The 12,228-nt window shown below is 37.4% G+C and overlaps 1 protein-coding gene across 1 annotated transcript; it reads right to left on the reverse strand.

Moving 5' to 3' along the window:
- Positions 1-9,262: 9,262 nt before the first annotated feature.
- LOC131686257 (uncharacterized) lies at positions 9,263-10,009 on the reverse strand. Its single transcript, XM_058970524.1, has 2 exons — positions 9,900-10,009; positions 9,263-9,838 (listed from the first exon to the last, which is right to left on the reverse strand). The coding sequence occupies exons 1-2, from the start codon at positions 9,942-9,944 to the stop codon at positions 9,323-9,325; spliced, it is 561 nt and encodes a 186-aa protein (XP_058826507.1). The 5' UTR covers positions 9,945-10,009; the 3' UTR covers positions 9,263-9,322.
- Between the last annotated feature and the right edge of the window lie 2,219 nt (positions 10,010-12,228).

The raw sequence follows: 12,228 nt of genomic DNA on the forward strand, positions 1-12,228 counted from the left end.
GAAATGTTGGTTTCTAGCATCACATACTTACCGGAGCATTGCCGTTGCGTTCTTGCGTCGACCACAGAAAGTTTGCTTGTTGTGACAATTGTAGCTAATTTTAACGACCGGTCATAATTCGAACCAATCACCTCAAATAGGGTGTGCTTACTGTACCGGTGGATGTAGAATCATACGGTTGAGCCAGAAACAAAATTCGCAAGTCATCCATACGATTGCCATTGATACCCATTTTCGAAGCGGTTTCAAGCAGCAACTGCCTTGAAGGCAATACGATTTTTCACAGATTGTTAAATGTTCCATCAGGTCATGTGTTTATGTATTTCGTTTTGTTATTTCCCCTAGATTCACTTCGAGAACAGACGTCAATAATTAAATTATCGGCGGAGCCGGCAGATAGATCTCATTAGAGCCTAACCTTGTCTGTCGTAGTGGTAGACAGTCGGCAAGCCCAGCGTGATCAACGGGAAACCTGAACTCGAGAGAAAAATATGCCGTGATACAACACCTGCAGTTTATTGGTATTATAACGAGCTAAAGTCAAGCACCCGGTGCACAGGAGATGAAAAATAAGAGGTCTTGATGAATTGCGCAAATAAGTTTTTTGATAGGGTTTACTATCGACATAGGATTACTTCAATGTTGTAACGTTGAACGATCTGCACCAAGTCTAAAAACTATGAGATCGAGTATGTTTTGCAGCAAATTATTAGCGGATATTACATAATACACAAACTAGATGTTACATATTATTACATATTATCACAGACTAACATTCGAACACAATTTTGCTGAAGTTTTAATGATCAATATAAATATAATTTATTTGGGAAAGTCATGGTCAAATTATTCACAGATTCAATGCAATGCACTGTATTACAAGTTACCTTTAAAATAATCTTGCAGTTATTGTGTTGGGTGCAGAACACTTAGGTAAACCAAAACCTAAACATTTCGACGGTGCCGGTGGTTGAGTGGTAAGCGTGACCGCCACTCACCTGATAAATCTGTGGTAACGCATTATTTTGGAGAGAAGTAAAGCCGCTGATCCCGGTCCATGCGTTGATGGGCCGATATCTAGGATGTCCAGATGGTGGATTCATCTCTCTGGCGGCGATAATTGGCACTCAGTGCGGACAGAGGCCGATGGAAAAACTGTAATGATATTGAATTTTACCTAATTTTTATAAGTTTAAATTTAAACTGTACTACAGTAACTAGACAACAGTGTCGTTCAATCACAGTAATAGTAAGGAGCGGGAGGAGCTCAGTTGGGAGTATAGCACACCCCACACATAGAAATGCTTTTTACGGAAGCGAACTAGCCTTTTGGTATGCTGCTACAATGAGTGAGTTTGTTTTATCCACGACTTCACCCAAGTCACTTGGAGATGCAATCTTTGGAAAATACCCATGAAACCCAATCGTCAAGACCTCTTTGTAGAGGTCCTAGATCTTAAATTTGATATCACGATATGTGTCGACATTAGCGTAACGTTTAAATTATCAAAGATGCTGTATTTATGATCAGATAACGACGGTTCGAGCTCGACCGGTACCAGTCAATTTGCGAACTCATGACGTCGCTGTTGTGCTTATGACAAGCGCCATTTGCATTTATGCTTGTCTTATGACAAGCGCCATTTAGCACTTTTCGAGAAAAACGATTTTTAAAGTTTGAGATTGAATGTCTTAAAATTTATAAATGCTACAAGCTTTTCGGAGAAAACATTCGATGCTTCTATCTTTTCTGAAGTAATCTCTCGATTTGTGTGAAGATCGGTTGACTACACTTACAGTTTTTGCTTAAAATGTAAACCAAAGTCGCTCGAATACGTGTCATAAGTGTGTATTGATGATAAAATATGTATGACGTGTCACAAATATGCACAGAAGATTTCATATAAAAATGAATCATAACTGATTCGTAAAATTATGCGTTATAGATAGCTATGTGCAATATTATACTTTTCCATGCGATAGCAGCAATATCAGGTTGCAAAATGATAGTATTGGAACACAAAGTTTTCCCAGTTTTCCTCCTTTATTCCGGAAAAACAATCAACAAAAGATGGTTCCATTAACAATTTAGTGACAATATATATCAAATAATGTTATTGCTGATAGGCGACTAGACAAAACAAATAGTCTTCTTGCATAATCCATCACTACATTTCGGTATACTTTCCAAAACTAGTGGAAATCTCAATAAAAAATTTGTTCAATAATGTTGAAAATATAAGCCAACCATTCCCAGAAAAAAAACTATGGTAGGGAAAGTTTTGCTCCCGAGACAAAAACCTAGCTAATGGTTATGGTTTATCTGCATAGAAATTACCTATGTCATGAGAGACATCTATTGGCTTGCTATAAGCTTTTTGGCTTATAGCAAGCCAACAAACTGGGTATGTTGTCTGATATTTCTTTGTCATAAGATAGCACAACTCGATCACTCGAGAAACTGGCGCTTGTCATAATCGTGTTTCGCTATATCTCAGTAACCCAGTAGAATTTCAAAATTCTGAAAACGCAACTTTATAGAGATTTTAAAATTTAGTAACATGGCATATCTAACTCAGTTCACCCCAAAATGGCGTTTGTCATAAGATAGCACAACAGCGACGATGAGTAATACTGTCCGAGCAGAGTGTTACATCCAACATCCCTTTCCTGTCAGATCGTGGAAATATACAAATTTGTGCTTTTTAAGTATCCCATTAATTCAGTGCCTCTGAAATTAATATCTGAGTTGTTCCATTTTTTGTGATTGGCATTTACATCGGCAGGGATGTGGAAGCTGGATGACTTGAGATAGTCACTAGAAACTAAATGAAATTTTGAAAGGTTCCCAATACAAAACAATTCATTCAATTTCAATTTCGATCTTCTTCACATGGTATCTTGCTATTATTACCTGTTCTGTGGCATCGCGCTAACGCAATTTTATGATATTTTTTGTTTATTGAAATTATTTTCTAGACCTGGATTGGCGGATCAGACACCAACCAGGAAGTATTCTTGGTGATCAATAGAATCAACATGTATATTTCAAAGATTTAATCTATCAAAGCAAACTGCCCAGTATTTAATCTATTATAGAAAACTGCCAAGCAATTGTTCACTAATCGAAAGGAAGTGACTTAACACTGATTATTGATATCTTCTAAATTACGTATTTTTTTAAATAATAACGAAACTATGAATATGAAAAACACAATACGGTGAAAACCCGTTTTTATCAGCCCCTGATATTGTTAGCTTTTTGACCCGATTTCGTTAACCAGCCAGGGTTATGAGTCAATGTATATGGACTAATGTTGAATATTTGAACAGCTTCAGTTTATAAAAGAAAATAAATAAATTTTTTTTAAATAAAAAAGGGTTTTTTTATTGCCTCCATTTTGTTAGGTGTAACGCCAACTTTCTACGATGATTTCGGTTACACTTTCTAAGTCAATGTGTTGCTTCGGTAAATAAATATATTAACACTAATCTTCTCAGTAACTGGTTTGTTTATTGAATAGAAATTAACTTTTCAACCGAAGGCCCGGAGGGCCGAGTGTCATATACCATTCGATTCAGTTCGTCGAGATCGGCAAATGTCTGTGTATGTGTGTATGTGTATGTGTATGTGTGTGTGTCATTTAAACTCACACAATTTTCTCAAAGATGGCTGAATCGATTTTCACAAACTTAGCTTCGTTTGAAAGGTATAACGCTCTAAAAATCTGCTATTAAATTTTTAGTTGATCCGACTTTCGGTTCCGGAGTTACGGGTTGAAGAGTGTGGTCACACAGCAAATTCCCATATAAACTGGTACCACCATGATGTCCAAATATTGTAATGCATATTAAAAAGGGTGCAACATTACTCTGATTTGCAGGTCTAGATCACTAATGATCATTCAAAGTAGCTTTGGCCATCTATGACAGTTCATGATGCCCCCGGAGAACTCGCCAAGTTCCTAAGCTAGTATCACACCTATTTCCCAGCGAATTCTGATTTTTACAAACTTGATTTCAAATGAAAGATGCAATAACCCCGTTGACTGTTGATAAATTTCATTCGGTTTTGGATTTTGATTCCGAAGTTACAGGTTGGTTAGTAAGGTCAAACTCTAATTTCCCATATAAACCGTTACAATCGACCATAGTTCCACCGGGATTGGTTACCCGATCTTTCGCATGGTTACTCGCATCCCAGCTGGTACCGCGGGGAGGTAGGGATAGGAGTTGCTGGACAAGAGGCTAAGGACCACTGTGGCGAACCACCGGGTCCATATTACGCATTGCCCAGTCATTATCCAAATATGTCATCATTGTGGTTACTGCCTTTATGTACACGAACATCTACTTTCTTTCTTGTTTCTCACCCTTACGGATAATTAGTGTGAACTTCCTCATTGACGGTGCTGACTGTTTATTTTAAGGTACTTGACGCAGTTTTTGCCGTCAATATTATCTGAACAGTTACCAAAAATTTAGAAATTATTTGTGTATGTGTAATGTGTGTAATGATACTATCGCATTATGTTTTGTACATGCATTCTCAACACAAAAACACCATTTGAAACACCGGGAAATAGTTCTTAGATGTGTCCTTTGTAACGAATTCCATTTCTTCCAAATGTTAAATGAATCTTTTAATGGTCACAAAGTATGTCATATCAGATTTTACAATCCATATATACGAGGATCTTGATAAGAGCGATGTCACACATAACCACGTGTTATAAGTTGTTATGCAAAATGAATGATTTCCTCTGGGCCAATTCGTTGAGCGCTATCAGCATTGAATGCCTTGATAAATGCGACTTCCTTAAGCCTAACTTCCATTTTCACCTTCAGCAAATGTTTCACTTCTCGAATGTTTGGTATTATTTAAAAAGGTAGGAAGTTAATAGCTTCCGTATTCGGCTGGAGCATCACTTCTTGCTTCTGCGACTCACTCATCTCGAGACATCATCACAGTAAGAATTAAAGTAACAGTTTCTTTTGGTCTTCTGATGAGGTACACAATATGAAACAGTTCTTGTCGTTCATTTCGCAATGGTTCCGGCAGAAGCAGAAAGTATATTCAATATCGTGACAATCTTCTTCAGTATTTTCGCATTAATTTGTTCAAAAGATACAAATTTGTTAGGAGTCACCAAAATATGCTTTTCTTTAATTAATTTTTTAAAAAAAATGGGAGGTGAATTAGCCCTCTGGTTTATATTGCTGTTATTATCAGTCATATTGATCGTGACAGCACAAATATCGGTTACAAGATTTGCGCCACTAGCACTATTCGTAAGTGCACGAGGCATTTCATGTGGATTTATCATGCCATTTTATTGAAATCTAGTACGATGAACCATCAGGAATTCGAAAAACACCAGAGCGTCATAAAATGTTAAAAAATATACTTTCTAATCTCGCCCAGAGCCGAAGCAAAAAAAATACTCTGTTATATCTATCAATAAACCAATAAATCAATTTCTACTGCTTTGATATTTATCCACTGCACAGACAGTACAGTATTGTTCCTCCAGCTGAGCATTGAAATCAGAAAACCACGGAATGAAACGTGTCTCTATTACGAGAATTACTATTGCGACTAACTTTAAACAAATTCGTATTCGACCAAATGTGCGCTTAGTGGAACAGTTTATAAAGGTGATATCGGTGATAATCCGCTACATCGTGGGCGTAATGTGGTACTATCAACGATGACAGAAGTTTAACTGAGGCTGAAAGCGTCATTGTGTAGAAATTCATGCAACACAACATCGAATTCAACAATGTTTGAGCCAAGATTTCCGTACATATGGCGATGGTGAACGTCGAGGGAGGGAGATGTAGGATTGAATCAGCGAAGAATTGCACTCTTGGAGAACACGGTTTTTGGTAAAGGTCGTTGTCCTGTTTCGGCAATTCCCAGACACAGTAATTTGAAGCAAAAATTTAAAAATTTCTCAATACGTTTCTCGCTATATCTCAGTAACCAAGCAGAATGTCAAAATACTGAAAACGCTACTTTGTAAAGATTTTTTAGACAAGAGATGGGGCATATCTAACTCAGTTTACGTCAAATGGTATTTGTCATAAGATAGCACAACAGCGACGAAATAACAACAGTAACTACGGTCGGTGCAGTAAAAAGAATTGATTTGCATATTTGTGGCTTTTCATTTGCCTTTATTTGCCTCCACAAAACTTACCAAAATGAAATCTATCTAATAATGATATAAACAGGACGAGTTACCATGCCGTCAATTGGCACATATATTGATTCTAACTTGGATTGTAACTGCCAATCCTGATTTCAACTGCTGCTAGTCAGCACCCGGTTAACACCTCAAGTAAAATTCGTATTGCCATCATGACGCTTGCTCGAGGCCATCAAGCGCACGGTACCCAAACCAATACCATAATTCTAGCTATCATCGCTCAACGTTAACCACATACCCAACTAACCATGCATTTAGCAGTAAAGCAGCAATTAATCGTCACATGGAGAGATACGCTTTTCTAAGCGCTAATTGCCGTGCCACTACAGGCTGGTGACGATCGGTGGTGGATTCATCAAAATCCGGTTATTGTTAAGGCTATTCCAAGGTGGCAATTTACATAATCAGCTCGATCATAATTCTGGCGATTGATATCTATACCGACCTGCGCCGAGTGCTTTTGGTGTATGATCAGATATGCTGAGATCAATTATTGTGTGCGATACAGGTACAGATTGCTAAGCGCGCTGACCTCATCAAGCATCATGCGAAAGTAGAATTGAATGTTGTCGGAGATTAGTTGAAGGAAACTTTATAGAAAAGCGATACAGTCCCAGTCATGTTCACGAGAATGTTAAATGAATTTTGTTTCATGCTAGCTGGCGAAACGTACCTAAAGTAGAAGTATTATTATTTAACCCTAGAACGTTGCACTTGCGTTTTTCATCCTAGAACGTTGCACTGGGGTACAAATGTACCCCACGCGTTTGATCGCAATTTTTGTAGGTACACCATTATCTTCCACCCTTTAATTGCGAAAACAGCTGTGTAAGTGAAAGTACGGAATTTATTGAATCAATGATACATAAATTGATTTGAACAAAATAAAAAGTGAAAGCGATGTTTTGACTTTTTTCACAAAATTTACTATAATTTTGCGAATTTTCAACCAATTTGAAAAAAAATCAAATGATTCTAAAAGTTGAAAGAATGATCATGATACGATATTAAATGGAATTTCGATATTTTTGAAAAACTGCTATTATTTTGAAGAGTGAAAATTTAAAAATCGGGTTTTGGAAACCACGAAATGGGGTGGAACTTGAAATGAAAAAATATTTCTGACCAGTAATTAATTAAATTAACAGTAAAACAATAAAAAAATAGCAAAAATGAGAACAATTTTTAGTTCCGCTTCAAAATTAATTTAAATTAATTGAATAAATGATTAAAAACGATTATATAATACTAATTGTTACTTATGTAGTAAAAAAACCAGTATTTAAACTGGTATTGTCACGAATCACATTTCCACTGACAGCACGAAACCTGACGAAACACTGACGGCAACCGTACACTGGGGTACAAATGTACCCCACGCCAACTTTGACACCTGCTTCTACGAAGGCTTTAAGCAAACTGGCTATACCACCTTTTCCTACTCTTACTAGGAACTCTAAATTGAATTATGGTTAGGGTCCCAGGTAGGTAAATTCTCGTTTTACACGGGCCCAAAGAAGGCGTGGGGTACATTTGTACCCCAGTGCAATGTTCTAGGGTTAATAAAAAAAGCAGAATAAGGGCTTAAACGACTTGAGTCAAATTCAAAGATCCAAAAATACATGGCCTTGGGGCTACATTCCCTCATGGAAGTTGACCTTCTATTTCGACTGACTTCGCCGCCGATTCTTAGTATACAAGACAATTGCAGTACTAGTATTGCGATTCTATTGACCACTAAGAATTCTTCCTGGCTGGGTCTTCGATGTCTTGATGTCGGCGCCTTACTCTACTTATTCACATAGCCAGCAACGGGTTATTGTTTTTCGATTTTTGAGAGTGTTGTCCCGAAGCCCTTCACCGTGCCTTGTATGAATGATATGTCAACATCTTTCCTTTTTAAAGTAATCGAACATCTCTGTGGCATTTATAATACCGTTGTCGTGGTAGGTTCAGTGATTTTGTCTCTTTCACCAGTATTCTTGCGAAAATTACTTTAATTCTGATCTAAATGGCGTTGTTTGGTTTGGAGTTACTGTCCTGCATTTTCTATTGTTAGGATTAATCATAATTTCTCACATAGTTGATTTCGGGATGTTCCTGCCAGGAAAAGGCAAAAATCCTAGATTTTCCAATTTTAATTTTAATTAGGAAGAATAAATCAATGTCGATACGTAATTTTAGCCAATGCAGCGGGACAAGCATCGGAAGGACGTATCAAGAAACGAAACAACATGAAGACCTGTAAAAACAACTTGCAGAATAAAGGGAACATGCTGCAACGAGGGCCAATCAATTGTACCTCGAAAGTTACAACAACCGGCAGCATGCATTTTGATTGAAGACAAGACCTATTTGAAAAAGGATTTAAATTTTTTTCCAATTCCACAAAATTGATTTGCCGTCGTAGGGGAGGTTTAGGTTTTAGTGACTTGACTGTAGAATCTTAACTTTGGAAGAATTTCTCATAGGACTTCAGGACTTAAGCTTCAGAGCAATTTGGAGAGAGCAGCATCTTTCAATCATCGAGTCATAGATATCTTGTCTACTTTCAACCCTTCGGCAGTCGCGCTATTATCGACATTTAAGCGACCACCAGCAACTCTGAGACGATTTCGTCAGAATATCACAATGTTGTGCTTGTGCATTCAGCGCACTACGCGACTTAAATCGGCATTTCGCCATGATGAAACCTCTCCAAAATGTTTTATATATCGGAACATGAACGACGTTTGTGGCAGCGGCTGTTGATTCAAGGTTTATTAATTATTCGCTGAGGGCACTCCAATGTTCAATAGGACTTTTGCTAAGATGTCACGAGTAAACAATTGCAACAATATAAAAGCATTTTATAGCGTGTAGTTATGCATGGGGAGTATGATAATTGTATTTGTGATAATAAAGTGGGGGCTGAACATTTTCGAATTCTTTTGACGTGGTAGACGTTGTTGTTCTAGGTTTGACCAATTGGTAGAAATAACGGAAGAAGGAGAACTGTAAAATATTTTTTTGGAGTTGTCAAATCGTTATAAGATAGACTCGTGTTAATGTTTATAGTAGATACATATGTTCTTTATTTCCAAATGACATTCAGGCAGCATGCTAGAATTCTAACCAAAGAAATTGGTAAACGGGTTCAACAGGTTGAGCAAGGTACCAAGAACGGTGTCAACGTGCGAGACCACACCCGCAGTGGCCGTATTCAAATTGGCCGTTGCATTACCCAGTTTGTAGATCAGATCCAACGAGACGCTATTGCCAGCAACCAAAACTTGAGTTAGTTCGGTGTTCAAGTCGGATAAAGCGGCCAACAGTTGAGCAGCATGAGCATTAAGTGTTGTGGTAAGACTAGAGGACACTTGAGTTAGTCCATTGGTGACAATACTAGTCAGAGCGGTTAGAGCGTTTTGCAGAGCTTCCTGAGCATTGGACAGCACTGTGTTCAATGGAGTATTTGCAGATGAGATGCCACTGGATAGAGCATTGGCAAGTTGACTAAGCAGTCCGTTAACCGTGCTGTTCAGAGTTGATATTTGCCCTTGCAGAGTACTAAGGACATCGCTAACGCCTGTGGTAATGTCCGACAGTATGGTTTGTAGAATGGAAGCTGGAGCCGCGAAAGCAACCTAGAAGGGTTAGTAAATGTATATAGAAAATGTTGTAATTTGAACCATTTGTGAAACTCACGGCCATCAGGCACATGCCCAGTCCGATGATCAACAAGGATTTCATTTTGTGAGAGATGTTCTACAACTTGAGATTCAAGAATGATACTGCATCATGGTTCGCAGTTTTGGGTATTTATATTTGAACTATTTCATATTAAGGTGCTGTTTTTTCTCTGTTTTCGTAAAAAATGGTACTAATATATTTACACAGATGATTGATGAGCACTAAAGAATGTTGATGCAGTGTTTAGTTACAAAGAAAATGATTTTTTTTTGCATTCGTCTAACTTAGATTACGTACGTTTCGTAACGAATGACAATCCAATTCGCACACATTATTTGCAAAAATGAAATATATTTACTTACAACGAGTAACATACATAGTCGAATTGGATGACATTTCGGCAACAACAAACGCTTTTCTTTTCAAATATCCAATGCATTCTCACAAACGGATTGATTGTTGTCTCGCTCTCGAGCGCATCGGAGAATTTAGATTGTACGTTAGTTCCAAGGTTTAATGAAGATTATTCGCGATTACAATTGTGTACACATTTTAAGTAAATAAAAGACGACGAGTTTGTTCGTTCATATGATCAATTGGCGTCACGTATAAATGAAAAAACGGTCCAAAGTATCATCCGGTGATGTTATGCAACTCCATAATTTCTATAACTGGCTTGTCTATGTTTTAGCACTTTGGGTGGTTGATAGTGAAATCGTATCGGCTGACGTCGCCAAGAAGATATGTATTGTCAGAATAATCGGGCACATCGCCAGAAAGAGGACTCAGTAACTTTTAACAAACTTGCGTCCCATGGAAAAGGCGGAAAAAGTTCGAACAAATTGATGTGCCAAATTTTGTAGAAAGAAAACTAAACAATGAAATTCTCAAAAAGAAAAAATCAGCCAGCAATTGGTTACCACGACTAACACACAACGGATATATTTATTAATTCAGTTTTCAGAATAACCAGAAATACATCTGTAATTTTAATGGCAATATTTTAAATTGCTCAAACATTTTTCAGTATAAATCAATGTCCTGTACTTAATAAGAAATCATTTCTCAGAATCCTAGAAATAGAGAAAAATGTAAACATGGTTTGCTAATGTAGTAAGATGAAACACAATACGACGAGGGTTAATTTGCAAATGATAAATGTTATTATTACTAGGGGAGACCGGGACTAATTGGCGATGTTTTCAGTTTTTATATCTTACGGTTTTGATTTAAGTAGATCTTGCAAAATAGACCACGTTGCTTCTCTCAACATCTCTGAATTTTATCAAAGTATTTGTTGCATTTTTTTTTGTTTTTATAGACAAAAATATGTGACGCGGAAAACCCGCCAACTTACCACGGTTCCGGGGTAAATTGGCGGTGTGTAAGCAATCAATTGGAGATACAAGTACTTCAGAGGTCCTTATGGAACGTGTTGAATATCTTTTCAGTAAAACCGTATATTAACCGACATCTATACCCCTAAATTTTAACTTCGACGCGTACTTCCTATTCAAGAGCAATTTTTTAAAATTATTCAAGTGATTGGCCGAAATAGTCGCCGGCGTCGGCGGTAAAACATGATGATGAGTTATGTTCTACCATAGACCATGCGGTAGACTTGGGTGGAACGCCCAACTCCTACTCTACAGAAGGCAAAAAATTCTTCACATTTCCTTTCGATCATGCCCATATGAGCCTGCCTAGTTCTAGTTTTCCGTTCTAAGTTTATAACTGATTCGCTCTAGAATACCTATCCGTCTTTCAATTTCATTGCTTTCGTTTCTCTTAGTCTCAAATTTGCCGAAAATAGCCAACAAAATCGATACAGTAGAACCTTGCGGCAATTAAAACATAGTAACATTATAAATATTTCGAACAACGACAAAATATTTCACGAAGATGTTCTCGGGTACCTAATAAATAAAATTAAAACATGTTTTGCAAATTTCATCACTTTGTGCCACAAATTTCATCACTTGTGCCACTGCCACTGAAATTTTTACTCAGGTGCAATATCTATACGGATACTGAAAGCACTTTTCACGTACAATCGAAAAATATAATCATTCAGTGGATAGATTGGAAATCACCTTAGGAAATATGATCATAACTCAGCTATGGAACATCAATTGGGAGACTATAATTAATGATATCGTTAAGCCAACTTTTGAAAAATAAGCGAGGCAATACGCACCAGTGCGAGGGTAAAATTGCACCACAACAACGGGGCATAACGCACCGCAACAACGGGGCATAATGCTCGGCGAACAAGCAAGTAGTTTTGTTTTCTGACGGGATTTCACAAAAGTGTGCCATTAAATAGTCTTAGTTTATGCAATTA

The sequence above is a fragment of the Topomyia yanbarensis genome, chromosome 2 (assembly GCF_030247195.1).
Source record: "Topomyia yanbarensis strain Yona2022 chromosome 2, ASM3024719v1, whole genome shotgun sequence".
NCBI lineage: Eukaryota > Metazoa > Arthropoda > Insecta > Diptera > Culicidae > Topomyia > Topomyia yanbarensis.